The sequence below is a fragment of the Macrobrachium rosenbergii genome, chromosome 21, assembly GCF_040412425.1.
Source record: "Macrobrachium rosenbergii isolate ZJJX-2024 chromosome 21, ASM4041242v1, whole genome shotgun sequence".
Lineage (NCBI taxonomy): Eukaryota > Metazoa > Arthropoda > Malacostraca > Decapoda > Palaemonidae > Macrobrachium > Macrobrachium rosenbergii.
In genome coordinates, this window is record NC_089761.1 from 20,101,638 (window position 1) to 20,129,239 (window position 27,602).

At 36.0% G+C, this 27,602-nt stretch overlaps 1 protein-coding gene and 1 long non-coding RNA gene across 10 annotated transcripts in view; one reads left to right on the top strand and one right to left on the bottom strand.

Moving 5' to 3' along the window:
* Positions 1-1,787: 1,787 nt before the first annotated feature.
* On the top strand, positions 1,788-16,082 carry LOC136849770 (uncharacterized). Of its 5 annotated transcripts, XR_010856411.1 has the most exons (7): positions 1,788-1,900; positions 4,679-4,774; positions 7,412-7,492; positions 10,139-10,358; positions 11,479-11,544; positions 13,955-14,111; positions 14,367-16,082. XR_010856411.1 is itself a non-coding variant. In XM_067123175.1 (6 exons), exons 2-5 carry the CDS (start codon positions 4,708-4,710, stop codon positions 14,107-14,109), a joined length of 369 nt encoding a protein of 122 aa, XP_066979276.1. In that variant the 5' UTR covers positions 1,788-1,900; positions 4,679-4,707; the 3' UTR covers positions 14,110-14,111; positions 14,367-16,082. The 5 variants fall into 5 exon arrangements, 1 of the variants encoding a protein (XP_066979276.1); XR_010856413.1 differs by lacking the exon at positions 7,412-7,492; XM_067123175.1 differs by lacking the exon at positions 10,139-10,358.
* LOC136849771 (uncharacterized) overlaps positions 14,284-27,602 on the bottom strand; it is a 99,046-nt gene continuing 85,727 nt past the window's right edge. For 2 of the 5 annotated variants that reach the window (XR_010856418.1, XR_010856415.1), the window contains exons 3-6: positions 19,856-20,234; positions 16,183-16,473; positions 15,798-15,968; positions 14,284-15,373 (exon numbers count right to left, since the gene is read on the bottom strand). This is a non-coding gene — a long non-coding RNA (uncharacterized lncRNA). Of the gene's footprint in view, positions 15,374-15,797; positions 15,969-16,182; positions 16,474-19,855; positions 20,235-23,604; positions 23,971-27,602 lie in introns of those variants that run through there. The other 3 variants (XR_010856416.1, XR_010856419.1, XR_010856417.1) reach the window with 3 other exon arrangements.

The following is a 27,602-nucleotide window of genomic DNA, read 5'->3' on the forward strand; positions in this document are numbered from 1 at the left end:
TACCACTAGATAATTTAGTTGGATTTGCTGCAGATGGGACAGCAAATATCATGAGGTAATAATTCCATCAGCAGCAGGTTGAGAGGTATTTCCAGGTTTAACTGTTTTCAAATGCATTTGCCATAGTATTCATTTATGCATCTGAATCTGTTAAGCATTTACCTAGACATTGTGAGGATCTCATTAGAAATATCTTTACGCACTTTGCCCACAGTGCTAAGAGAAAATATGAGCTGAAACTTTGCCCAGACTTTCCTAGACCTTAAACCGCATAAGATCTTGCACGCATGTACCAATAGATGGCTGTCATTGCATGCAGCAGTTGAGCGTGTACTTGAACAATGGGATGCTCTGAAATTGTATTTTCTAGAATTGAAGACCAAGAAAGATTAAAATCCGTTGAGTCCATCGTTTCGAAGCCTCAAAGACCCCTCAATATTTCTATATTTGAATTTTTGAATTTCATTCTTCCTACTTTCACAAGACTTAATCTTATGTTTCAGCAAGAGGCCCTAACTATCCATCTTCTTCATGATAATATCACCCAATTGTATAAGAACTTGATCCGATACTTTTGCAGGAGGGATCTTGTAGACAAAGCTAATATCGTGTCTTTTGATCCAAGTTTATGTACAAATCACATGCCTCTTAATCAGGTATATCTAGGATCTAAAGTTCATGGTCTCCTGCAGTTGGAGAGGTATAACAGGGATCAGGAATGGTCAATGATGTACGCACCAGGTGTCGAGAATTTCTTATTAGGATGTGTCAGCAGCTGAAGAAAAGATTTGATCTCGACAATAAGTTTTTCTATATGGCATCCTTTTTAGACACAAAAAAGGTGCTACAAAGCAAGACTAGGGAGTTGTTGCCTACTTTACATGACTTTTCTATGTCTGTGCCTCGTATATATGGGGGCAATTTACAAGATCTTGACAATGGTGGCGCAATCTGGATTCTACCTTTATTCCAGAAGAAATTAAGTCTTGTAGCATAACAGATTTTTACGTAAAGTTGGGTGGTATAAAAGATAATGAAGGTATATTGATGTTTAACAACCTTTCACAATTTACTTTAAATGTCTTATCTTTACCTACTACTAATACTGCTGCAGAGAGATTGTTTTCAAAACTTAATTTAATTAAGACAGATAACCGGAACAAACTATTGATACCAGCACTTCAAGCATTAACTGTTGTTTCTGAGGAAGGTGAGAGAAGAGGCTGCTGCTATAATTTCAAACCAACTCAACCAATGATAGAATGTCTTGAAATTTTGAGTAGACTTGGTCCGTTTTATGTAGCCTGCAGTATATATTTTGGTTGTTGTAAAATTGTTGGTTAATTATTTTGTATTATTTACTGATGTTTATGTATAAAATATAATGAGAGACATATCCTGCCGTTTTGTATGTTTCCACTCAGCAAACTAAAAAAATGTGTGAATTTCTTGTGTACAATGTAGAACAAATGGATTACTTCTTACGATTGGAGTTAAAGACTGATATTAGTTGTCTGAAATCCATTTTAGAAAGCAAATGCATATATGTAGTAAACCATGAATAACTAAACAGAGGAAAAGCTTTTACTAAAAGCTAGAAGTCAAAAACAATAATGGCTGATATACCAAATTATGATATTCCTCCCTCTTTATTTACGTCACCATTTTCCTACGATTGTTATACAGAGAAAGAGAGAAACGTCCTTTTACTTCACCGTTCAATCCCAATCATTGTTATGCAGAGAAACAAAAAAACGTTACCACCCACAGTCTGTTACGCCTGTGTAGTTGTCTGTAAGCGACTGGAATACACTTAGTGTGTCCTATGCGGCAACGCTGGTAAACAGTCGCACGTGAACGTGGTGGAAAATTCCCCCAGGACGATGTTTGTTGAAGATACGTAAGTTTTAAAAGTTGTGTACATTTTAGTTTATAGCTTAAATTTATGATGTATGAAACAGCGTGTCCAAGAAGGAGTTTATGGGTACTGGGAGGCCCAAACTGGATTTAGGTGGCATGTGTGACAACATTGTATAAATGGGCATATTAGGCTAATAATATAATCCAGTTTTAGCCCGTAATCAGTAGTAATTTTGGTGAAACTGCTGGTGCTTGGTGTCGATTTACTCTATAGCTACAGTCCTCGACAATATACCTTAGCATAGGTTGCATGTTATGCCTAGCCTTTAACCTAAAGTGTTCTAGGATTTGTAGGCTAAAGTGAAACATGGTTAGTTTTACTGCCTCTTTTCATTATATGTTAAGTATAGTTTTTAATATTCTTACACCTAGCCAAATCAAACGTAGGTAATAGCATCTGCAGTTACACATTTGGCCTTAACCCATGTCAGAAGCCAGGGCACAGTGAAGTTCAGTAATACTCTACTTTGGTAATTCTAAGTACTAGCTCCGTGCCTGTTTTTACCTTGGAAACTGGTTTTTTCTACACTTTAAATAAGGGTTTCTGATACTGGCAGTGAGTTTGTTTGTTGTCGGCCAACTGTTATTTGCCCTATTTGCCCCCTAACTCTATTCAACAGTAAAGGGGGACAGTGGGAATTCGGGTTTTGGGTGGGGGAGAACACAGAAATGGAGCGGACATGTTTACATCGGGGAGCATCCCTCTGGAGGGAAAAAACGAGAGGGAGCCATGGCCAACAGGAGGGAGTTAAATGCATTTCGCAGTGTTTAGTGCTGGCATCGGGGGGATGGAATGTCCCTTCGCCGTGTTTAGTACTGGCCCGGGGTGGGTTACCCATACATTAACAAGTTATTGCACTTGCTGGACGGGATATTAACCGTTCCAAACAAACGTACCCATGCTCTGTCTTGTGAAGATTGCGTATGGAGACCCCTTGTTGGATGGACTTAAGGGTTAATTACAGATTAATTACATTCATGCGACAAAAATTGAAGATAAATCCATAATTAGCAACCAAAAAACTGTAGAAAAAGTCAAATTAGAAGGAAATCGCTGCCGCGGAGCTACTACTGAGATCTACCCTCTACTTTTTATTTCTCATTAAACTCATGTCCCATATACTTTCCTTACAGCTCATCTTTTTTTTTTTTTTATACATTTGACCATTCTTGCTGGTGCAAACCACTGGGTTTTGTGTCTCTAGCCCCATATATATAAATAGTTCTCTAGATCCCTACCATGTAATCCTTTGTGGATCCCAGTGAAAAAAATGGGTTTTTTAGGCTGAGGAGACCAGAAACCTGTAAATTATATAGACAGGCTTGCTGTAAGAGACATGAACCACAAGATAAACAGTAAAAAAGAATGTAATTTGTACCAGTTACAGGTCCTTCCGCACTCCCAAACCACAAGTTTTTTCATTTATTTAGAAGAAACATTTCTGCAATGCCTATACTGTAATTTATACATATGCTTCTTACCTATGAGTAATGACAAAGTTATATAGCTCTTTTGTGAATTGATCTTGAAAAGTAAAAAAATTAATTGTATGCTGTTGCTTTAAGCTTATTTTGAGAGAGAAATCTAAGTTAGGTGTTAAGTAGTATTCAACTGGTACTAAGAATCATACAGCAGTGATTATGATATGATATATAACATCTGAACACTTATTAGTAACCTAAAAGATTTATCTATAACAGCATCAGTTTATAAATTATGTCTGAGTAAACCAAAACTTGCATAATTTTTCTGTTTTCTGTCTTGTGGCAGTAATATACTTTATCAAACATTTTTGTCTTTTCAAGACCAGTATAAAACCCATGGATAAATTGTAAATGTCGGTGTTGAAAGCTGTTGTAACATATGTGCGATAAAAACACCATCTGTTGCTTTGTATAAAGTGTCTGAGTACATACAGGTGTTTCATAGTGTTTCTTCTCAAACACACAAAAGCCTGCATTTGGGATTTTTCACATAAAGAACAAGAACATCACAAAGCAAATTAGGGAAATAGCCTAACCTTATCTTCACTAACCTAACATAGTGCAACTAGGAGCTTTTGATTCCCCTCCCCCCTCCCACATACCCTGTAAGTTACAAGGAATCATCCAAACTTCACCATTCCTAACCTGATTTAATGTATCCTAGTGTGCCATATCCTCTTACCAACCCCCCAACCTGACCTAGAACACCAAAAAGCATTAGTGAAATAGGAATTCATCCTAATGTAACCTTGCACACCAGATCATAATTTCACTTTACTGTAAAGTAGTTACAGTATTGGTTAAAAAAAATTAACCATTGCACACACAAAAACAAAAGATCACACAAGCACTTGTGTGAAGCATATGCACTACAAACAGCAAACTTCTCAAACACTGTCCTTCATCTATAACAACTGTGGGAGACCCAGTGGGAAATTGAGGTTTTTTCAAGTGGAGGTAACTCAAAAAGAAAGGTGAAGTACACACAGGAATTGTCCGAGGTGTGTAAAACTCAAGCAGTGCATGGTTCAAATCTTTGTTAACTTTACTGTATTATGTTTGGTTAACCCACCCACCCATTCAACAGAATTGGATTTTTTTTTTTAAACAAGATAAATGATTGAAATTCTCGAGAAAAAATTTGTAATATTTTAAAGGTTATTAATTATCAAGGCCAAAAATTTGCATTTTAAATGGAGGTATGGGTATATTAAATGTTGAGGCATGAGTGTGTAAAGAAACAAAAAGGTGACAACAGATTTTTTGTTTTCAGAAAATCTAGGCAAAATCTGATGGAGCTCTATGCAGTTTAATACAGTGTTGGGTTACAGCATCAGTCTGACCTGCCTTGCCACTTTGTATGAGAAAAGTAAGTTTTATAACAGCTTATGTATGGGTATTTTAGGTGGAATACGCTCAAGCCTCTGCATTCCAGTTTTTTGATAAATTGGTATAGGAGAAGTTTGGGTTAGAGCTTCAGTCTACTGTAACTTGCCTTGCCACTTCTTTTCAGGAAACTAAGAGGTTTTCTTGCAACTTTTGGTACTGGTATTTTGGGTGGAATATTCTCAAGCTACCTTGCATTTTGTAGTATTTGGATAAACTGGTTTGGTAAACTTCATTTGGCATACTGTCGTGTAAATAGTGCATGGGTAAGGCAGTGTTTTGAATGTTGGTGGTGTACCAGTTACAGAAATCTGATATATTTTACTGAAATACTTTAGTTATGAGATACTGATAGTCTGTTTTGAAATTTTCACTGTTTTCTGAAGTGGACAGATACATTTCATATTTAAAGTTAGAGAAGAAACATCAGACTTATTCACGAGTTCGAATGGTGATTGGAAAGACAGCCTTTTTTTTTTTTGGCAGCTGTAACATAATCTCTTGGTGAAGACCCCTTTGCTGAACTGGGATATCTTCTCAAGCTTACACAGGCTTGGTATGTAAACACACACTGCAATATGTGTGGTGGATGGCCCCATTGATCTAATTGAATTTGTGGTATGTTAAGCCATGTGCAATTCATGTTGGCTAATCTCTGTATCCCGTTGAGACAGGGAACTGCCATGTTATTTTTGGTAGCAGAGATTGAGGTATTCCTTCAGCGAAAACTCTTTTTGTTGGCCAGGGGGACCACCATCAACTCCCACAAAATTAACTGTTGTGTGACAGCTTTGTTCACGACTCTTTCTAGTAGAGGGAAGTCATTCTTCATAGGTTCTGTGCAAGTTTAGACAAAGTGTATGGCTTCCAAAGTGCTCAGTCAGTCAGACCATTTCTATAGCCTTGTACCTAATTGAGGGTTGAGTGGCATTAAATTAGAAAAAAAAATTTCCAATGGCATTTTTATTGATTCCTGAAGGATCTTTTGTTGCTTTTGATAAGACTTAATTGCTTAAAGAGTAGGACTGACCATCTATGGTGGGTAATGATTTCTTCAGCTGTAGAGGCCAGATTAACTATTTGACCTGCTTAAGGAACCCTGGGGTTTTGCATAGTGAAGTAGGAAGAATATTCCTACACAATAGGTTCCAGCTCTTTTTTAATGGAATTTTATAATCCAGTGAAGCAGATTTGTAAGACTGGTATTCCAATGTCTATCACTGCTGGTATGCTTGGCAAGTAGCACAAGCTGAGATCGAATAACATCATTCCTCCAAACAGAAAGAACAGCCTCTGTAAGTAGCATGACTTGTATTGAGGAGGTAGTTACAATAATAGCATGGAAAACAATATTATGGGAATGGATAAGTATGGGGAATGGCACCATTATGACTAGGCTAGCTAGTTAGTATGGAAAAGAAATTACATTCACAGCTGCTGTAATAGCAAGACCTGTAGTACATCAGACTGCTGTATGGCTGTCAATTCCACACCCTAAATTGTATAAAGTTGTTCAATTCAGTATTGGTCAGAATTGATTAACCATTTGGTATATGTGTACAGTATCAACTGAAATGATGCACACACACACACTCGGCATAATTTATGCAGGTAATATATTTTACTGTATTAAAGTTCAGCAAGTTGTTTCAGAATTTAAGTGTGCATGGTTATCAAAGATAACATGTCTATAAATACATTTCTGTGTATAATACACCATGGCTTAGTTTTTCACCTCAAATAAAGAACTCGTAGTGGAAAAGTGATAATTTCTTTTTTGTTTTTTAAATAGAGGGTGGCAGGTTAGCTTTGGCTAATATCACTAGGAAGAGGGGAAAAAAACAACCTGCAAAATGGGAGAACCTCTGTAGATATCTATTCTCAAATATTGCAGAAGCTTTAGATTAAAAGAAAATTCTTGAGGTTCAAAACAAGCATGATGCAGCTCTTGCAGGTCTACTAGATAATTCACAATAGTAAAAGTTTAGGCAAGTTTATATAATAATGACCTTAAATCTCAAATCCAGTAAGTTATGCAAGAAGTACCCAATGAAAACTGAATGCTACCAAAGAAGCCTTAAGAAAGCACTGAACCCAAAAGGTAGACCTAAGCCTAATTTAACAAAAGCTAAAGAGCCCCCCAAAACTACCAGACTTCAATGATGATGTAACCAGTGCCCGGTTGTATAGGATAATGGCAAATGATTTGTAACCTCACAGAAGGCCAAACTGACAAATACAGTCTGATTAACAGACTTTTCTGGATTTCTGCTAATTAGGATGCTTTTGCTCATACTCTGGTAACTGCATTTGATGATCAGCTCAACATCTTGTAATACTAGTAGCTATTTCAGTTCATGTGAAGGGATTGTAAAGCCGAAAAATTTATGTGGATAGTCTTTCAGTGTTGTGAAAAGTTATAGTCTTGTTAAAATATTTTGCCCACAGCAAAGGTACACGAAAATGCAGAACAAAGACTCTTTTTTTTCCTCTTTAGTTATTGTAGATTGTAATACAAACTATTTTACTGTATATCAAAATACTGTATTGGTTTTCATATTATACAGTATTTATTACAGACCATAGTGTAGCCCATGTATTGATTACATATTTTTTTCAGGGATTATGGCTGAGGGTAGTAATGTACTGCAGAAATTCATAAATGGTTGTGAAATTGTCTCGACTGGCCATTACCATTTAGGTATGCTATTTACACATTAGTTTTAGTTAAGTGTAAGTTTATCACTTTACATGTAGTATAATGTATATAAAAGTAGTGCAACTTTCTGCATCATACAGTAAATACTGTACTGTAGTTCCTGGCATTCATAGGTAATGTTCAGCTTTTAACATCTTTGGATAAATCAGTGTTTCCCTTTACAAAGATATGACGTATGATGCATTCGCTTCCTTTGTGATTTAATGTTTCCTGACTCTCACTTTTATTCATTCTCCTACTTGCATTTATACTACTTCTATGTATTCAGTGACTTTTGCTGTTCCCTTTCTCATCATATGCCCAAACCATGTAGGTGTTTAGTATAGTGCTCTTATTTTTCAGCCCCTACACACCATACCTCTGGAACTTCCTTCGTAATATGATCTTTCCCTTGTAGGCTGCTAAGGGCATCATAGCATTGGTAGTTATGCTGATTTTAAAATTGTTTTATTGTAAATGCCGTTGTCTCCAACACATAGAGGAGTAAAGGTCTTGTAAAGGCATCATAGATTTAAGCTGTTTTCTATTCGTCAGTAGTTCAACAGTCTCTTGACCACTTCCAAATTTTTTTTTTCTGCATTTGTTTACTGGCTATTTAGTAGTTGCCAAGATAACAAATACTTAACTTTTTCATGAATTGTTCTGTTATTACAATACAGTAGAGCCCTGGTCCTCGATGCCAATCCATTCCAGAAGAAGCGTCGAGATTTGATTTAGTCAAATTCCGAATCAATTTTTCCCATAAGAAATAACTGAAAATGGATTACAGTAATCCGTTCCTGATCACCAGTCATTACCCCAACCTTGCCTTTTTATATAAAACGTTACACAAATTACAATTAAATAAGTTCAGAGTTAAATAACTTACCGTATTAGAAGACTTTTTACATTTTTAAATGCTTACTGTATCAAAAAAATTGGCCTACAACCAGTGTGGCCATATTTCCAATGGTAGACCGAGTGCCATAGGCTAGGCTAGGTAGCCTATTGGCACTACCAGAATGTACTGTAACGGGTACACACAAAAACTGTTGTTAATAATATTGAAAAACAAGCCTGATTATTTCAGTAAATTAATAATACAGTATTAAAAATAAGCCAAATTACTGTATGTCTGTTATCATAAAATTAAGAAAAATTTCCTAGGTTACAACGGCACTCGGCAGCTTGTGGCATGAGCGGATGTAAACAAACCAAAGGGCCATCCTGGTAGCGTATCGCAGTACTAATTACATAAACGTTGTTTACGTTCAGTATTAACTTATGGTAAATTTCATACAGAGTCTACTGGAAAACAACAGCAGCAGCATGTGGGCTTTATATGCTTTTAAATACACTTGGGAAGAACACCACCAAGAACGCCATATACTGGCGGCTGATCGAAACACTTTTGATTACAAACATCATAGGATTCATTGGGTCGGATTCCGGTTTGTTGTTCGAGCTCCGACGGAAAATTTACTCGACATTTTGCGTCGAAATCCGATTATGTTGAGTTCTGGTATGGTTGAGGACTGGGTTTCTACTATGTTGTTGTTCTCCATCATTAGGTTTACTGTACAGTGTATTTCAAGAGATCAAAAATCTCCAAATCCATTTTATTCACCGCTGGACTTCTGCAGTGTATTTTCTCAGGCATCTGTCTGACTGAACTTTTCCTTTGCTAAATTTATTCCTGGTCATGATAAGTTTTACTCCCTTAGGAGGGCCAGCACTATCATTGTACCTCATGTGGTGCCTCGTAGGCATTACTAAATGGTGTTTGCAGTGTCCTTTGGCCTCAGGCTTTACCTGCTTATTTTACCTTCATTCCAACTTCCTTTCATCAGTCTTGCTATCCAGCCTCTTTTGTTTCTTTGTGCAACTATAAGGTTTTCTTTTAGTCCCACCTTTATATCCTTGTACTTCATCTCCTTTATCTTTTAGATATCTTTATCTTGCTGTCCAACCACTCCCACTCATTTTCACTGTCTTAAGTAGTGAATGGATCAAACTGCTGCAGTTTTGCTTTACAACCTAAATTTTTTAAAATTAGGTCAAAATACCCAATACAGTAAACCATAAGCGTACCTTCTATATGCACTCTCTTTTCTAGTCCACACTTCCATCGTGTAAAAACTTCAAAGACCTTTTATTCTGACTTATTTTGATTTAACAGACTTTGAAACCAAAGTAATAATTGTTTTCAAGTTTTGCTGAACTATCCTTTGGGGCACATTCCAATACTTTGATAGCCTTCTCTTGTAATCTTACTCAGAAGAACTTTTCCCACCAGCAAAATACTGTATATTCATTTCCCTTTTCGACATTGTTGTGATCTTTTTTCTGATCTCATGACAAGCTTTATAACTGCTTGTTTTAAAGCAGCAGTGAAAATTGTGAAAATGGATCTTGAGTAGCTCTTGCATACCTGCCTGTCTGTGCTTCAACCTGACAGTGGTCCTTATAAGCATGTCTGTTTAATGGAAATCTCCAAAGTTACTTTTAGCTCAAAGCTGTTATGTGCCCTCCCACAGTGAAAAATATCAAAGGCCTTTAGAAAATTTTTATGGTCATTTGCAGAATACTGTGTATTTCAACGTTGTGTTGTACACCGGTTTGCATGATTATTTTTCTCTTTCTCTTCAGGGTGATGACTGAAATGCAATCCTTCAGGTGCTGAAGTTCAGTGAGGAAAATTTCACACATTGCAGATTTAATCTACAAAATACAAGAACCAGAGTTTTGTTGATGGTGCCTCAGTGTGTGACTGTTAAAGCCATCGTACATGTCATTAGTGAATGTATTACTGATGATTGTTATTTTCTTCAAATTTATTAAGAGCTGCAAAGGAAGCATTGTCATGCAGGTATGAATCTTTGTGCATGATATAAGTTTTATTTTTAGGATCTCATCGTTCCTTTGCTAGATCAAATATTTTTGTTTTACTATAGATTTTGTTCCTGCTGCTTTGTATATAATGTCCTATACCCAACATATGTAAATAATTACATGCACCCATTCTCTTTTTGTTGCATTCCATCAGTGTCCCTGTTCTTATTTCTACTCTTTACTTATTGTGGAAAACTTGCAAAGATATTGAGACTGCTTGCGACACGGAAAGTTGTACTTATAAGGGAGTTACAGGAATCCAAAAAAATGTAATTTGGTGAAAAAATTCTTCAGCCTTCAAACACTAGTACAGGGACCAAATAATATGGGTGTTTTGAGTTTTTAGGGTGGTTTTTGGCGGCCTACTTTCAAACTTGCCTCTTGGGTAAGGCCCGCTTAATGTAGCAGCATCATCAGCAGCTAGGTGTCACCTTAGGTCTAAGGTTATACATTATTGTTCTTGAGTATTCGTGACTACTTTTTTTTTTCTCTCAATTTCTGGTCATTCATATGAAACTCAATTCAAAAGCAATCAACACTTGATAATGCCATTTATGCCCAAGAAAGTACAATTAGAAGTTATAAAAAACAAACGGTAACAGACAAATAACTCATAATTCAAGGTGTATCAATGATTAGAATTACAATACCAGCTAGAGCCTTCTGTCCATTGTTCCCAAGCATCTGCACAAATTCGAGAAAATTTTAAGCCCTTTTATTAGCTGTCATTGCTTGAAGAAGGTAAGATTATTTCCCTTGAAATTGTAACTTGCATAGGCAAGCACACCCACAAATGCCGATTAAGGAATCTTCTGAGGCACTGTTTGTTAAATTGCTCTAGTCCTTTTTGAATTCCAGCAATATGAATGACTTAAACCTTTAATGCTGCTTTTCTCAATGTGAAATTAAACATACAGCATTGTGTTTTGTACTAATCTCTTCACTTAAAATTGGTACGTATTATGTTTATCAAACAATCAAATTTTCTTGAATTAGGTTTCTTATTTTTATTGAAAAAATTGTAGTGTATTTTGCTATTAAATGGTTTCACATATTACTTTTGTAAAGTCTTTTGTACAAATTTTTTTTTTTTTCAGGAGTTTCACTAACCTGCAACTGCACCTCCAAAAACAAACAGGAGTTCTTACATTTCACCAGAAGTCGTAAGTCAGAATATGATACTGTACTTCAATAAATTGTCAGGTCAGAATGTGATACCTGCATAGATTGTTTGTCTTCAGGGCAATACCTGCATAGATTGTTTGTATTCAGGGCAATACCTGCATAGATTGTTTGTCTTCAGGGCAATACCTGCATAGATTGTTTGTCTTCAGGGCAATACCTGCATAGATTGTTTGTCTTCAGGGCAATACCTGCATAGATTGTTTGTCTTCATAGTAGAACTCGACTAACCACATTTAGTCTTCTTGGATTGATTATGAATAATGAGCAGGATGACCTCCCTACCTTTAGAAGGCTTTTAACCCCTTACGACCAAAATTACAGTTGTATATGCATTCGTGATTTTCAGGTCACTACTGACAAATTTGGGATTATAGTTTTTCCATCCATTGTCACCCTCTCTCTCTTTCTTGTCGTGCTTACCTTATTGCTACTTTTACAGTAGCAGTTATTTCAATCAAACTTGGAAAATGTAGACCATATTGCATAGATAAGTGTAAAAGGAGCACATCTGTCACAAAGGCTTTGTCATCAAGTGTAAAAGGAGCAAGGAGCACATCTGTCACAAAGGCTTTGTCATCACAACTACAATTTCATTACTTTTACCATACCCGTTCATATTCTCTTTCTTCCATCTGACTTTCCACCTCTCTAACAATTGTTTCATAGTGCATCTGCAAGGTTTTCCTCCTTTTACACCTTTCAAACCTTCTTACTGTCAATTTTCCTTTCAGCGCTGAAATACCTCATAGGTCCCAGTGCTTGGCCTTTGACCTAAATTCTATACAGTATTCTCTTCCACACCAGCTACGCAGCCAGTGTTTCATTCAAATTAAGTACAGAGGTAAACTATCATGCATATTTGTGGAAGAGGGAAGGTTGTTTGTCTTGTCTATTCATCAGTGTCTATCACATTTACCTCGCCATTGCAGTTCCTTTTTTATAGTGGAAAGGAATTTAAGTCAAACTTGCCACGGTAGACCATCAGCATATATGAAGTCATGTCTCTATCATTCAGTGTGTGTGTTGCCTTGTCACTGCAATTCCTCCTACAAAGTTGAAGGAATTTTTCAGCCAAGTTGGGTACAAAGGTAAACAACCTTGCATGCCAGTCAGTGTGAATTGTCACATTTTCTTTCTACTAGGTGGAGGGATTTTCAGTCAACCTTTGGTACACAAGAGACAGCATGCATAGATATACGCAAATGGAGGTTGTCTGTCTGTGTGTTGGTGTCTCACTCTACCTTGATTTTCCAACTACTATATTTGTATATGGTTCAATGGATTTCAGTTAAATCTGAGGCAAAGGGAGACCATAATGCAATGATGTGCATAAAGGGAGACAATTTCTATGTTTGCCAATTATCCCGTCATGGCAGGTTCCCCTACTAGGCAGAAGGGATTTCATGCAAGTTTTGCCCAGAGGTTGACCATTTTTAAGGTAGGACAAAGTTTTTGCACATGTAGAGAGTTACCAGTCTTTCACACTTTTTGTCATAGCAACTACCTTTAAATTGTTTGAGGAATTTCAGTCAAACCTCCTATTGACCTTCGCAAGAACCATAATATTATCTGCATTTCACCAATCATATTACCGTAGTTTGAAAGAGAAATGGGACCCCTCAGGGGACACATTTAAACTTAGGGCTTTATAAACTTATGTAATAAACCCTTGTATAAATGTAGTCAGTATGCTTTCTTCTGTCATTTTATTCAAGTCAGTAAACTTGACTCTTAAGGTAGATCATCAGCATACTTAATGAAGAGGGATCATGTCTATAATTCAGTGTGTGGTGCCTTGTCAGTGCAATTCCTCCTACAAAGTTGAAGGGATTTTAAGCCAAATTGAGTAGAAAGGTAGACAATCTTGCATGCCAGTCAGTGTCTCTTGTTACATTTTCTTTCTCCTACAAAGGTAAAGGAATTTTCAGTCAAAGGGAGGCCGTCGTGAATAGTTGCACATAAAAGGAGACCATTTATGTCTGCTTGTCGCTTACTCAGTCATAGGTATTTCCTCTATGTGGCAGAGTGGATTTTCACTCAAATTTTATATAATGGTTGACCATTTTTAAGGTAGGACATAATGTTTACAGGTGTATAAAGGAAAATCATGAGAATACATCTTATTTCAACTCCCTATAGATGGTTGGAAGAACATCAAACCTGTTGACCTTTGCAAGAATCATAATGGTGTTATCAACATTTCATTAATTTTACTATTGAGAGTAATTTTTACATGTATCTATCTGGTAAAAAAAAAAAAAAAAAACTTTCCTTGAAACTATATTTGCAGTCAAGTTTCAACGTAAGTCCCCTTGTGTATTTTCAATACAGTGCTTAATAGAGAATTTTGGGTAAATGAAATCTAATTTTTTTTTTTATATTCCACAGGTCTGTCTTGCAAGAGCGTGTTTCTGTGTGGATATCATTATGACAGGATCCAAGCATTGAATGCATGCTTCATGCCATTCTTTACGAAGATGAAGTTACTTTGTGCACGATTTGATGTTCAGCTTTTGTACTCAATGCTTGGTTTTATGGAATGAAGGTGGGATTTTAATCCAAATTAACTTTTCTACCCTAGACCCTCGTGCAATACTGTAGTAACTTGATCATGCACTTACGCCAGGAATATAAATTAAAGCATGGTGAAAAAAAAACGCCAGGAATATAAAGCATGGTGAAAAAAAAAAAATAAAATAAAAAATAAAAAGCTTTGCAAGTTTTGCAAGTTTAATACTCACTTTTTATACAGTACATGACTAAATGCCAGCTTTTGATATTTGGTTTTGTCCTTTTCTAGTGTCTACCAGAATACTGGAAAAATGGGCATGCAACAAGACTTACTAGAGAGGGGAGCTGTTGAACTACAGTGAGAATACTGATAGAATGGGGAGCTGTTGATGTACAGTGAGAATACTGGAAGAATGGAAAAAAGCTATCGCGAGACTTAATAGGAGAGGGGAGCTGTTGAATTACAGTGAGCTTATTGGAAAAATGGACAAATATTAACAATACTTAACTGGAGAGGGGAGCTGTTGAAATACACTGAGAATACTGGAAGAATGGACAATTATCAATGTAAGACTTAATGGAGATAACTGGAAGAATGGACTGAAGAATGGACAAGTCAACACAAAACTCAACTGCAGAGGAGAGCTGTTGTACTACATTGAGAATACTGGCAGAATGGACAAAAATCAACACAAGACTACTGGAGAGGGGAGCTGTTGACCTGCATTGGGAAGTTAAGAGAGAATACTGGAAGAATGGACAAAAGTCAACATAAGACTTAACAGAGGGGAGCTGTTGAATGACACACAATATCGAAATAGACAAAATCAACCCAAGCTGTTGAATTCCAGTGGCTATGTCCAGCATGTTACATGAGAAACCTAATTACATTGTAATATGTAAGTGAAAGGATTCTTCAGATTTCCATGTCATGGGAGAGAAAGGAGGTATGACATACCCAGTTTTTACATGGTTAATGTAAGCTTGTCTCTACATTTGTACAGCCACTGGTTTAGACTGAAACCCCAAACAGGGAACTGCAATAACATTATCCCTCTCTTTCTTTGTGTAACTAAGTTAATTACTCGTTACTCAAAACTGTTTACAGCATGTTTCAAGGGCAAAATTTTTGCAAATTCTACCATTTTATAGTAATCACCCTTTTCAAATGCTTCCTCCAGATTATTGCAGCCTGATTGTGGAGTGGCAAGCCACCAGTCTCGGTATGATCCTGTACAAATACCTGAAATGGAGTTTTCAAGTGTACTGCTCATTTTTTCCTTCATCTGAAGTACCCTGTGGAAAAACAAAAAATTTTTTTGGCATAAAGATTTCTATGAATATATTATAACCAGATGATATGGGGTCCATTCTTCCAGAAACAGTTAGTTTTTCATGTATCTTTTAAATAGTGTCAGGAATTAACTGAACAGACTAATAAACCAAGACCAGAATACCTACTGTACATAGTATAATTTACTCAAGTAATTCATGACCAGTTCCTCCACTGAAGGTACTAAAAGTAATTCAACTGTCTCTAGTAATTTACACCGTTTCTCCACAGTGTATGTGGACTGGATACAAGAATTTTAAATACAGTAATGATCAACTGGATACAAGAAGTTTAAATACAGAAATGAAGATTTTATATATTATTACAGTGTATCAATAGTTAAACTGTATTAAAATTTCAAGGTTACCCAATAGTATTCATACTAACCTTGATTCTGTAGTTAATCTGCTTATTGCGGACAGAAGTATCTTTGAACCAGTGAATAACCACTGGCCATAAAGATGATCACAGTGAATAACCACTGGCCATAAAGATGATCAAAGTTCAAACATGGCTTGACTAAGGCTTAATCAACCATTACAAACTCTTCCAATTTTCCTGTAGTCAAGGGAGTCCAAAATCAATAAAGGATACTGTAATACACTACATTTTACTACATTAACCTTCAAAAACTATCTGTTTCCTAAGTATTTACAATTGTACACAGACCTTAATTTTGTTTCATTACCCAACACCAATATGTATGTAAAATTTTCTTGCATGTTCTCAGGGTTTAGTTAAACCAAGAATTATGAACACTGTCAGAACTTACAGTGTACTGCAGAGTCCAAAACATAAACCAGACACAGCAAGAGGACATGGCTTACAGATCTTGGCACAGATCTTGGCAACATGTGAACAGCCTTCCTGATGACAGCACAGTCATACAGCCCAAACTTCACGTATTTATTCTCGACACTGTAGGAGATGAAAGGCTGCTAGCAACTGCTTGCTGTCAAGTTAGTCAGCTAGTGGATATGAAGAGGAAATGTGAACCAGACAGTATTAATCTTTTTCTTGCTGACCATAAACTTGAAATCACACCAAATGCAAGAGCACAAGCCTGTAAATTAAGCATCATCAGAAATAAATTCAGCTTCATTTATAAGATCCATGTAACCAACAAAATTATTTTAAAGCAACTTGCATCTAAATACTGTAATGTGCCAAAGGACTTTACCTATAAATATGTACCTATTTATATATACAGTACATTAGTACATAGGTACATATTTATAGGTACAATACATTGTCCAATATAGTCAAATGGCCATAAAAAAAAGTGTTAGAAGGGAACAAACAGACACTGCAAACAATCTATCATGATAACCTACAACTTTTCTTGCTAGGAATTGAATAGTAAATCAAAGTACAACTTCGATACCATGCACATGATTCTATATAAACTATATACCACAAATGGTTACTTAAAAGAAACATGCTATGAAAGTGATCTCATTAATAAACAGGATTGTTAAACTCAGTCAACCTTAAGTTACTGCAAAAAATTCCTTGTAGCATGAGGCTAACCTGCAGCTGTAACTTTTAGCATGGTTACTTTACTACACAAACTTTGTAGTCATAAAGTCTTGTACGTACGTGTACTGCTGTAAGTAATTTTATTATATTAATCCCTTCACTGCGGGCATCCTTAGTTCTTTTATATTTCATAGTAGTACATACCACATTAGAAACCCTGTAGATATGAATCAATAGTCAGAAACCTCCCAAGAGTATATGTACAGTAGCTTACATTTAGTAGCCCACCATGTTACCCATAAAAATGTAAAGAAGGAAGCAAAAGTTTTCATTCTCCAGTATGACACAGAATGAGATAATAAGCCCTTGGACAAAACTGTATTAAGTAATCTAGAGAACACAGGAGTAAAAAAGTTTAATGGCTCTAATGATAATGCCTCGCAATGCTGTATGAACAGGAGAGAGAGATTGTACTGAAGACATAGGACAGGTTTTTTTCTAAATAAATCAAACTGCAATGAAGCATGAAATACAAGAGAGTGGGTAGTGCCAACAAATTGTTTACAGTCAACAGCTATTCCACATTCGAAACACTGCTTCTCTTCCAAGAATAAGTATTTACATTAAAAGATTATGTCTGAAACAAAAGTGTGTTGTAAACTGGAAATGGCTATAAAGTTAACAGATTACTCTACTGGCTCTGATAAAATAAATATCACTAGTAAAACTACTTAAACTAACTGTAATGTCTAGTTTCAAAGAAATAATGACCCTGTCACTTCCGAAAGCAATGTAATTCATCTACACCCTCTACCTACTATTAGGTATAAATAACAAAATAAATATAGTGTATCTACAAAATCTGCACTGATGGAAAATAAGAAAGCACTATATTTAAAAGACACCAAATTTTTGCATATGGCATTTCCGCTATATGGCCACAGGTAAATAATTTATCATTACAATACCACAGACAAGAACAGCCATTGTTCATGGCAGCTGGGCAAATAAAAAATTGAGCCACGAAAACTGCTATTAATATTGCACAAGTACCTTACATACATGAGTTGCAGATGCTAACAATAAATAACCCTATCAAGATGTCACCTATAACGAAGTTTAAGAGCTGTAATGGAAACTTGGGAGATTCTACGGGAATAGTTAGCTACTCATGTCTACAAGGCCAGCCCTCTTATAGCTAAATATTTGGGTTCGGTGGTCTGGTTAACTAATTAAAATAATATTCATGGCTACAGGCAATTTTTTTAGCATATAATTCTTGTGTAGCTTTAGCTTTTATATGTACTATAGAACAGATTACAACTCTGATTTTTGCTGTAAAATTTGAATCTGCTATATATATAAGCAAAAAGTCCTGAATTCATGTTTACAAGCACAGTTAAAACCATCACTGTATCCACAAGTTACCACACAAAGCGTAAAGTGCTAAAGAAAGCCTTGTGATATGAATGAGACTACAATGAAAATGAACAGCCACTAATGGCAAAATTCATTTTATCATAACCCTAGTTAACTGCTCTAGAAGTGATTGCGAACCAAGGACTACATTCACTTGACAGATCCTTTTATAAACTGTCTAGTTCAACTCTAAGTCTCCTTCATTAGTCAAAGAGCTGAATTGTGGTCATATTCCAGTTGCCAGTAAATTACCTACTAATGCAGAATTTCTACCAATGTATGGTCAGGATGAACAATATCAAACTTTCAAGTCAGTTAACTTCAAGTAATATGAAATCTGAAGAATTACATTAATTTAAAAACAAAACTACCTTTTTTATACAGCCTATCATGCCCACATTCACTTTCTCTAATGCCATCATACACAATTTGTGCTCTCCAGGACCTTAATTGCAATTTAGGAGGACAGTCAAGGAGTTGAGAATTCCAAATTATATTAAAAAACCCAATGGATCAAGATCATTTGGGGACTATACGGGTCACAAGCTAAGGCCCCAATGATTCACTGGAGATACACAAAGTCGTTGAATCTCCAGAAAGTATAAGTAGTTTATACTCGGCAAGTTGACAGAAGTGAAGGCATCATATAACCTTTGAGAGATGTAGAACCTCATAATCTTAGGGGGACTCTATTGAGTCAGAAGCTAAGGCTCAAGTGATTCAATGGCAGTACGTTAAGTACCCAAAGATCCAGAAAGTACGAGTAGTTTATACAGTACTTGGCAAGTTGATCAAAGAGTAGGCAGCAAATAACCTTTGATGGGAGACGTAGTAATACCTAATAATCCTAATAGACTAATTATCATCAATATGTATGAGGTATGAATAAAGGACGGATTAAGTGCAGGAAGACGACAAAAGCACCACTGCAGCTGGTAAAACTTCAGATCCACTGCAACCAACAGTCTTAGGGAGTAAATACCTAACCATTCATTTAAGAGATATCTGATAAAATAAAAATTTGCAAAAGCAGAATGACACTGCCAGATATAGTACCTCTATTCAAAATATCCAAAGTTTCCATATCCCTTTGAAAAGCCAAGGAAGTAGATAAGTCTTTACCTTTATGAACAATCATTCTTACATGCTCAGTTTAGTCTTCTGATATGCCAAGTGTAGGTAAGAACTACATGCCTTGACCAAACCAACAGCGTTGCTCAAAACCTACTACTACTGCTCACATGCAGACAGAAAAGCCTCGAGTTGCCACTTATAAGGTGTTTGATCCTCACCTGGTTATAATGAAAGGTGCCCACAGGACAAAGACCTACACTGAGTGGTGGTTTAGTCATGACCGTTAGCCGTACCCCTAACGAAATTGGGTCATCCTACAATAGTCTCTTTATATCCTATGCAGCAGTCATATTTGTCTGTTTTACAACCTGCACAAGGATAGCCCTGTAACCTACGGTTGCGGAGACTGAGTGCCTATTCTGGTGCTTATGTATAAGAAATCACCAACCACACAAATAAATAAAAGAATTTACCAGATTAATGCCCCTCTGACAGTAACAATCACAGCAATTACTTCACTTTGGTAAAGGTAGGAGGAAGATGTTCAGCAGCATCAGGTGATGGCTGCAGCAGCACCTGAGAAAAGCCCATGTTCTTGAAGTCTTCTCTCTACAGTCTCCAGGTGTGAAGATGAAGCATATTAAGTTTGTAGTATACTGACTACAATATGTACAGTGGCTGCTTGAAAGGCCTCTCACATGGAAGACTTTATGGACTTTATCAGCGATGGTAGATGGCCTTAAATTCGTCGTCTGGTTTTAGGAGGCTGATCAGTTTCATCGTCGTAAAGTGGAGTGGAATGGGGATCTTAAACTGAACACTAAGCACTAGAACCCAGTGGGTCATTCAGTCCTGCAAAGAAAGTGTAATGAAGATTGAATAAAATAATTTAATAAATACTTTAGTTTAATAAAAAAAATGGTAATTCAGAAAAAGTGCACATAAGATATGAACTCAATCATTGATGAGCAAATAAAACTATTTAAAATCAAATAGAATTAAACCATCAAAAAATTTACATCATATTGTTGTAGTGAGCTATAAAACTCAATGGACTTAAATTCTATTATAAACAAGTAAAAAATGCGCCAAAGTTTCTTTGGAGCAATCGAGTTTTCTGCACATCGCATAATTAAGGCCACTGAAAATAGATCTATCTTTTGGTGGTCTCGGTATGTATAATGCTGTTGAGCTGCGGCCCATGATTCTTTAACCATGGCCCAGTGGTGGCCTATCTAATGCTGTTGCCAGGAGCACGATTATCGCTAACTTTAACCTTAAATCAAATAAAAACTACTGAGGCTACAGGGCTGCAATTTGGTATACTGTATTTGATGATCGGAGGGTGGATGATCAACATAACATTTGCAGCCCTCTAGCCTCAGTAGTTTTTAAGATCTGAGTGCGAACAGAAAAAAAAGTGCTGACAGACATACAAAGCCAGCACAATAGTTTTACAAAAAACTAAAACCTATGGCATGCACATATCCCATGAATTTATGGGAGTCAACATGAGGATCTAGTAGGTCTCCAATACTTTGCCAACCAGTCCATGGCTTTGCCGAGCTACAGCCTGTTCACAGCTAACATATGTTCAACTGTGAGAGGAAAATCACAGTGCACACAGAATGGTGCAGGGGCCCCCTCCAAAAGGAACCAGTGTGTAAATCGAGTATGACCAATTCTTAGTCAGAATAAGATAAATTCTCTTTTGTAATTAGGGTGATAGCTTGATGGCCAATGATCAATATGTTACCTTGTTTTTTGTACTTTATATTGTTGGTCAATGTTGGGGAAAACCAATTTACCCTTACAGCATGATCAAATAACCTCAGTATGAGGAATGTGGTGGAATGTAATGATGTCTCTTGTAATCACATCTCTTGCTTCTCGGTCATCAAGTTGATGACTTTGGATAACTATGTGAGCAGGAACTCAGCAGAACTGGACGGATTGAAATTTTGATGCTAGCCAACATTACCATTCCCAGATTTGCCAAACAATAGGGTGGTAAGTTATGTTGTTTGAATGGCCAGTAATGCACTAAAAACAAATCTGAATAGTCAGAAAATTTACTACCACATAGGCTAGATGCTACCTCAAGAGATTAGGATAAGGCTGAGAGCTCTGTTTTTCCCTTTAATACATGTATTTTTGACATTCATACAAATCTGGATAACATATAAGTAAAGAAATAAAATGTCTATTCAAATAATCCTTAAACAAATCTTATTCAGGTGTAGGGTAATGTAGTAGAGAACAAACCAACACACAACAGATCAAGATGGCAAGGCCATCACTGAAGAAGACAGCTTGGAATGATTCCTCAAAAGGTGAAATCAAAAGCGGATCTACATCAGATTAATTACCGTAATATAGCAAATGACGACACCATAAACTGACAATAATTGTCCTCTGAAGTCCTTTCACAGTGCTGGAAAACTGCTAGAGGGCAACACAAAATTTGTCAAGGGACAATATCACAGAATAAAAAATACAAAAACCAAAACAGCAAATACTGTAGTTTGCATCTGTAACAATATCTTGTTAGAGAAGAAAAAGGTCTTCAATAGAGATATCACTTATTGCTCACTAACTGTTTGACTCAACAATATAGATAAGGGAGTTATACTGCGGTACAAGTGAGATAACTTGAAAACTTAAGGAGAGAATTTGAGAAATGAACCATCTTTTGTTTGTTTTTGAGCTCATCCCTGAGGGACTGGTACTGAAGAGGGCGTCCTGCGTTAATTTTCCGTAGAACACATTAAATTTTACTTTATGACATTGATATTATTTATATCTTCACATAGGTTTAAAAACCATAGTACCTGGCTTTGGCTCTAAACATCATACCTTCATCTGTCCTGGGTATCAATCAAGGTCTGGGAATAGCCAATGATAAGGTGAACCTTACTTGTAAACTACTGAAACTATTGCATACATTTTCCAACTTACTGTTATAAATACAAACTACTGCATTCAATTTCACTGAATGCCACAGATGTATACCTATGGACAATTATTACACGTACATAACCACTGGTGGACCATAGCCCTATACCACCAAACTAAAACTAAAGTTAAGTACAGTACAGAGCAAATTGGGGATCCAGGAGTAGCCAATTAGGTTAGGGCCCTGTAACCTGTGTTGGGTTAGAAAGCATCCCAGTAATTCACCTTTTACAGCATGGTAGGTCAAGTAGCATCCAGCACCATTGCTTTGGTTAGTTGCATCCTTAAGTCTTTCATTATGATTTACATTGCTAAGGCAAGAATAAGTATTTGGATTCAAGTCAGACCTGGTACCCTATGTTAGGTTAGGTTAGGTTAGAATGTATCCCATTTATTACCCTTTCCTTCGTGCTATATACTGTAGCAATAAACATATGAGTTCCTTCAAATGTATTTTTAAGCAATTTTCACAGAATGCAAAACCCTACTTAGATACATCATGTTGGGTTAAATAGGATACATTGGGATGTAAACCCGGTATTTTACTTGATTTATAGCACCCAACTGGTTACCACCCAAAAACCCTGGTTTTCCGATGGGGTACCCTAATACAGCACAGTATTGGCTAGATATAAGCAAGGGGTAATTTTCAAAAAATTGCATAAAACATAAAAAAAAATTGAGAAAAATACACATTTCGTATGTTTTCCAGGAATTCAATATACGATAACCGTAAACAACTATGCATTCTTGCATGCAAGGCTACGATGTGGTGCCCACAAGGAGCGCCTACAGTTTAGGTGGCCAAGATTGTGGTGTAGGTTCCACTAGGAAACTGGCGGACGAATACAAACAAGACAAACTTTTCCTTTAGTGCCAGGTCCTGACCTAACCAGATGTAACCAACCTAACCTAACATATGGCGGCGTGTAAAAAAAAAAAATTTGAAATATTTACCAGGCACAACCACTGCCGTGCGTACTTACAAAACTATCAAAGCTCCTTTCTTGTTACCAGTTACGTTAACCTACTAGGCTAAGTACAACAGCCCTAAAACTGGAATTAATTAGCCTTCAAAATGATTATCGAAAATTCAAGTACACGATATTTACATAGGGCCCGGTAAGGAAGGGTATACCAAGATCCTGTACGATGGTCCTTACAAGTTACAATTACAAATAGAGGAAACCATAAATAGCATACCTAAAAACTTCGAATCATAATTTCTGAAATGTTATCATATACTCTCCAAAAATAATAAAAATACCTTGGAGCTGTAAATAACGGCCTTTAGTAGTGATAACATCGAAACGGTTCGAACCTTCTAACACTGGAATATCACATTGGAATGATTGGACGATCAGTGACAGTGAGTCGGTGACTGACAATGGGTCAATGGCAAGTTCTGTGACGTAGATTTCCTCTACTCCAATCAGGAGCCTCCACTGCATAGTAAAACCTTTGTCATAACTTTTTGGTTCTTCTAGTGGCCTGAACCTAGCCTGAACTCTGTAAGGGGTTCTCACTTCAGTCACTTGGTTGATTTTCAGTACACAAAGAATTTTCTGTAACATACAGAATTTTTAGAGGAAACGATGGTTATGAACATTCTGAACATTTCCTGGGGGTCTGAGTCACCAATACTGTTAACACTGCAAACGAACAAAAATGGATAATTAACAGCCAACTAGATTAATGCATAAAAAAGAAGCGGCCAAAACATAAAAAGGAGAAAATGGTGTAGCCAATGTAAATCTATGACATTATGAGTAAACACAGATTATGCAGTAGTACTATGCAGTAATTGTTTTATATATAAATGCAATAGCTGATAATCAACACCTTCAATTAATAATCATCATGCTTCCTTGTTCCTTATCTCGAGTGGCTGTTACGTTTTCAGGACGCGAGAAAAAGCTATACGCCGCCAGTATACATATTTATAAAAGGATGGATTCATTATTTTACTCTCTAAAAGTGTTTATCGCGTGAAAGGAAACTCATTTACAGTATACTAACACGATATAATACATTGCATAACTTTACGAAATATATCGTTCGGATAGTACTTCTTTTTTTATTCCATATATTTATTAGTTTGAAAAAGCTTTTATAATATGAATATTAGAATAAATCATAATTAACATTAACCTTTGCCAATTGGATAAACACCTGATGCGTATCAATGATTTGATGAAGTCCAAGCGTGTGCTGCCAGGTAAATGCCTCTTCGTTTGCTCATTATTATTGTTTATTATTATATATATATTCTTCTCATTTAACAAGCTTGAGAATTCAGTCTTACAGAGGAAAGTTAAGTAGAAATCTGTCTTGTCTATCTGTTCTCTGCTAATAACTGCGATAATAGCTTCCCGTTATTTTTATCATCGACAGTTTATTAAAGATCAAGTGATAATTTATATATTGTGATCACTGCAAAAAATTTCTCTCATCATGATAAGACAGTTACCACCTTACACACACAAATATATATATATATATATAATATATATATATATATATATATATATATATATATATATATATACTATATATATATATATATATATATATATATATATATATACGGAGAACAGGATAGCCAGAGACATTAGTTAAATTCAGACATTATTATTTCTTAGAAATTAACAGAGGCACAGCCGAGCTTTCATAGAATACGTAACTTTTCCCATCATCAGGGTCTTATCTATGGAATTACAAAAATAAAAAAAACAGTAAGAAACTATACCGATTGCTAAATCAAGTATTAAACAGTTATATATAATTGACAAAACTTTAAAATACATAATAATATAAAGTAAAAAAGGAACATAAAAACTAAAGTTAACCAAGCAATAGAAATCATGCCAAACAGAAATCGTCAAAATAAAATCTCACTCAGAAAGATAGATACTGAGAGAAGAGAGAGAAAAGAGAGAGGAAAAATAAGAAATAAAATAGTTGAGAAAGGTATGAAAAAAAGACCCAGCGCTTGCAAATCGATCTATTGCCTTTTATTTTTTTTCTTTTTACAGTATATTATATTATATATAAATACACACAAGTAAGATATTGAGACTGGTTAAGAAAGTGTGATATGGTACCAGTAAGTCAGTTGATATACAGATATACACATTTTAAATATACCGTATATGTACGTATGCACAGACACTATATATATATATATATATATATATATATATATATATATATATATATATATATGAATGTCTTTACTGTAATACCATAGTATTATAATTATACAAGAATAAAAAAGGCCCATAAAACACTTTTGAACGTTACAACTATATATTTCGAGCACTTCTATATTTTGTACTATTCCTGGTAATCTATTTTACCAGTGAACGAAATCTTTGGCGAAGTGCTCAACTCAACATTCAAACAAAATGTACTATATTTATACTATTTTATCAATAGTATAAAATAAGATTATATATCGAAACAGGTTAATAAACAATCTGTTTTTTTAAAAACATGAAAAATGCAAAATTATCAACAAGTATTTGCCATTAGAATTTTCAAATTAATTCAGAATCATGAAAAAAGACGGCTTGATATGCGTACGTACGGAATTTGGATAATGAAATTTGAGGTTCAATGAACCGAAATTATGACAAGATAGCGGAAAATTAATGTTCCAGTTCATTATAATTATCCTCAACGTGAAACGCTAACTTTTAACTGCAATTAACGTTCGTCTCGGCCTAATAGAGATAACGATGTTTTCAGATCTAACGAAGTAGATCCTTTATTGTGTTTCTATAAGCTGTTCATAGAAACCATACCAACGAAATAAGGTATTCTAGACCTCTCATTCAAGACTTTTCCGTAAAAAAAAAAAAAAAAAAAAAAATTACACGGCTGGCAGACCAAATCTTCTTTTGTTTCCCATTAAATCCAGTGTCGTTTTCTTAGAAGCAATTCTCAAAATCCCGTTTTCTTAACGAATTCTTTTGAAGCACAAAAGTTTTCTCGGTTATAAGATGATGTGGTCCGAGTCCAACTAATCTCTCTCTCTCTCTCTCTCTCTCTCTCTCTCTCTCTCTCTCTCTCTCTCTCTCTCTCTCTCTCTCTCTCTCTCTCTCTCTCTCTCTCAAATGGGTGTGGCTTACTTCATCTAATAGTCTATAATTTTAACGCTGCATATTTTTCCTTTGACCGATAGCAACAATTTAGGTTCACGAATCTGACCGAAAGTCTGAAACGGGCGAAATTGCAGAAAGAAATGTGATGATCCATTAGGGTTAAGTTTCATAGTTCGACAATATGTACCAAGCATTTTGTTGTTCGGTGAAGGCTGATACCAAAGTTCTTCATATGAAACAAAAGTAGACTGTAGATTTCACTGAATAAGAAAAGTAACTTTAACATTGAATTTTACCAGAGCGTTAAAATCACCACCACGGTCACAATTTTTTAAGAAAAATTATTAAGATGTAAATGAATCGTAAAAGCAATATAGCGCCTGACGATAGCCAAACAGAATACGGGATTCAACATCCCCCTCCCTCTCTCCCTCGTCATTGAAACTGACGAGTGGTGTTTTAGTAGACAAAGCAGGCTCGTGCAAGCCCAAAAATGAACAAAAAAAAATAGGCAATGACTTTAGTACCTGACTGACAGCGCAAGTCCTACACTGTGGTAGCGATCAACCAACCGTTGCAGTCTTCTTTTTCCTCTATTTTAGCAGGAGATCTGGCTCTTAGAGTCCTCCTGTCTTCCCTACAGCTATTGTTTACGTGTTCTCTCTCTCTCTCTCTCTTCACGATTTGAAGGTTGATGACTTGGCTCGTTGTCACCTCTCCTCCCCACACGAGCATCGTTGTGCGATTTCGTGGTGCTTAATTTCTGATGGGTTTTGTACGATTTTAGTCATAGCAAATATATGATGGCATATTTAGAATCGGCTGGTCACTTTTTACCAGATGCGTACGTGATTATTATCGACCACAATATGTGATCGTGTACGTGTGCGCATGTGTAAATAAAATACTTTAGATACAGGGTTCATCTTTAATAATGTGCTGCAAATTTTCCAAGCATTGCAAGGTAGCTATATAGAAACTGAGGCGGTATCCACGCTCCCCAAATCAGAGGTTAGCTAACAAATCACGATAGAAACTAACAGGAGAAAACGTATACCGTATATGGCATAATCCCCTCTGAAATATAGCAGGGTTTCTTCTATCAAAAGGGCTTTGATCTAACCGTATCATCAGAAATACCCCGAACACTAAATCATCT

Coding starts and splice junctions, on each gene's coding strand:
- LOC136849770 (XM_067123175.1), top strand. CDS start 4,708: ATGCAGTTTAATACAGTGTTGGGTTACAGCATCAGTCTGACCTGCCTT. Junction 7,493..11,478: donor GACTGGCCATTACCATTTAG/GTATGCTATTTA, acceptor TTTTTTTTTCAG/GAGTTTCACTAACCTGCAAC. Junction 11,545..13,954: donor CTTACATTTCACCAGAAGTC/GTAAGTCAGAAT, acceptor TATATTCCACAG/GTCTGTCTTGCAAGAGCGTG.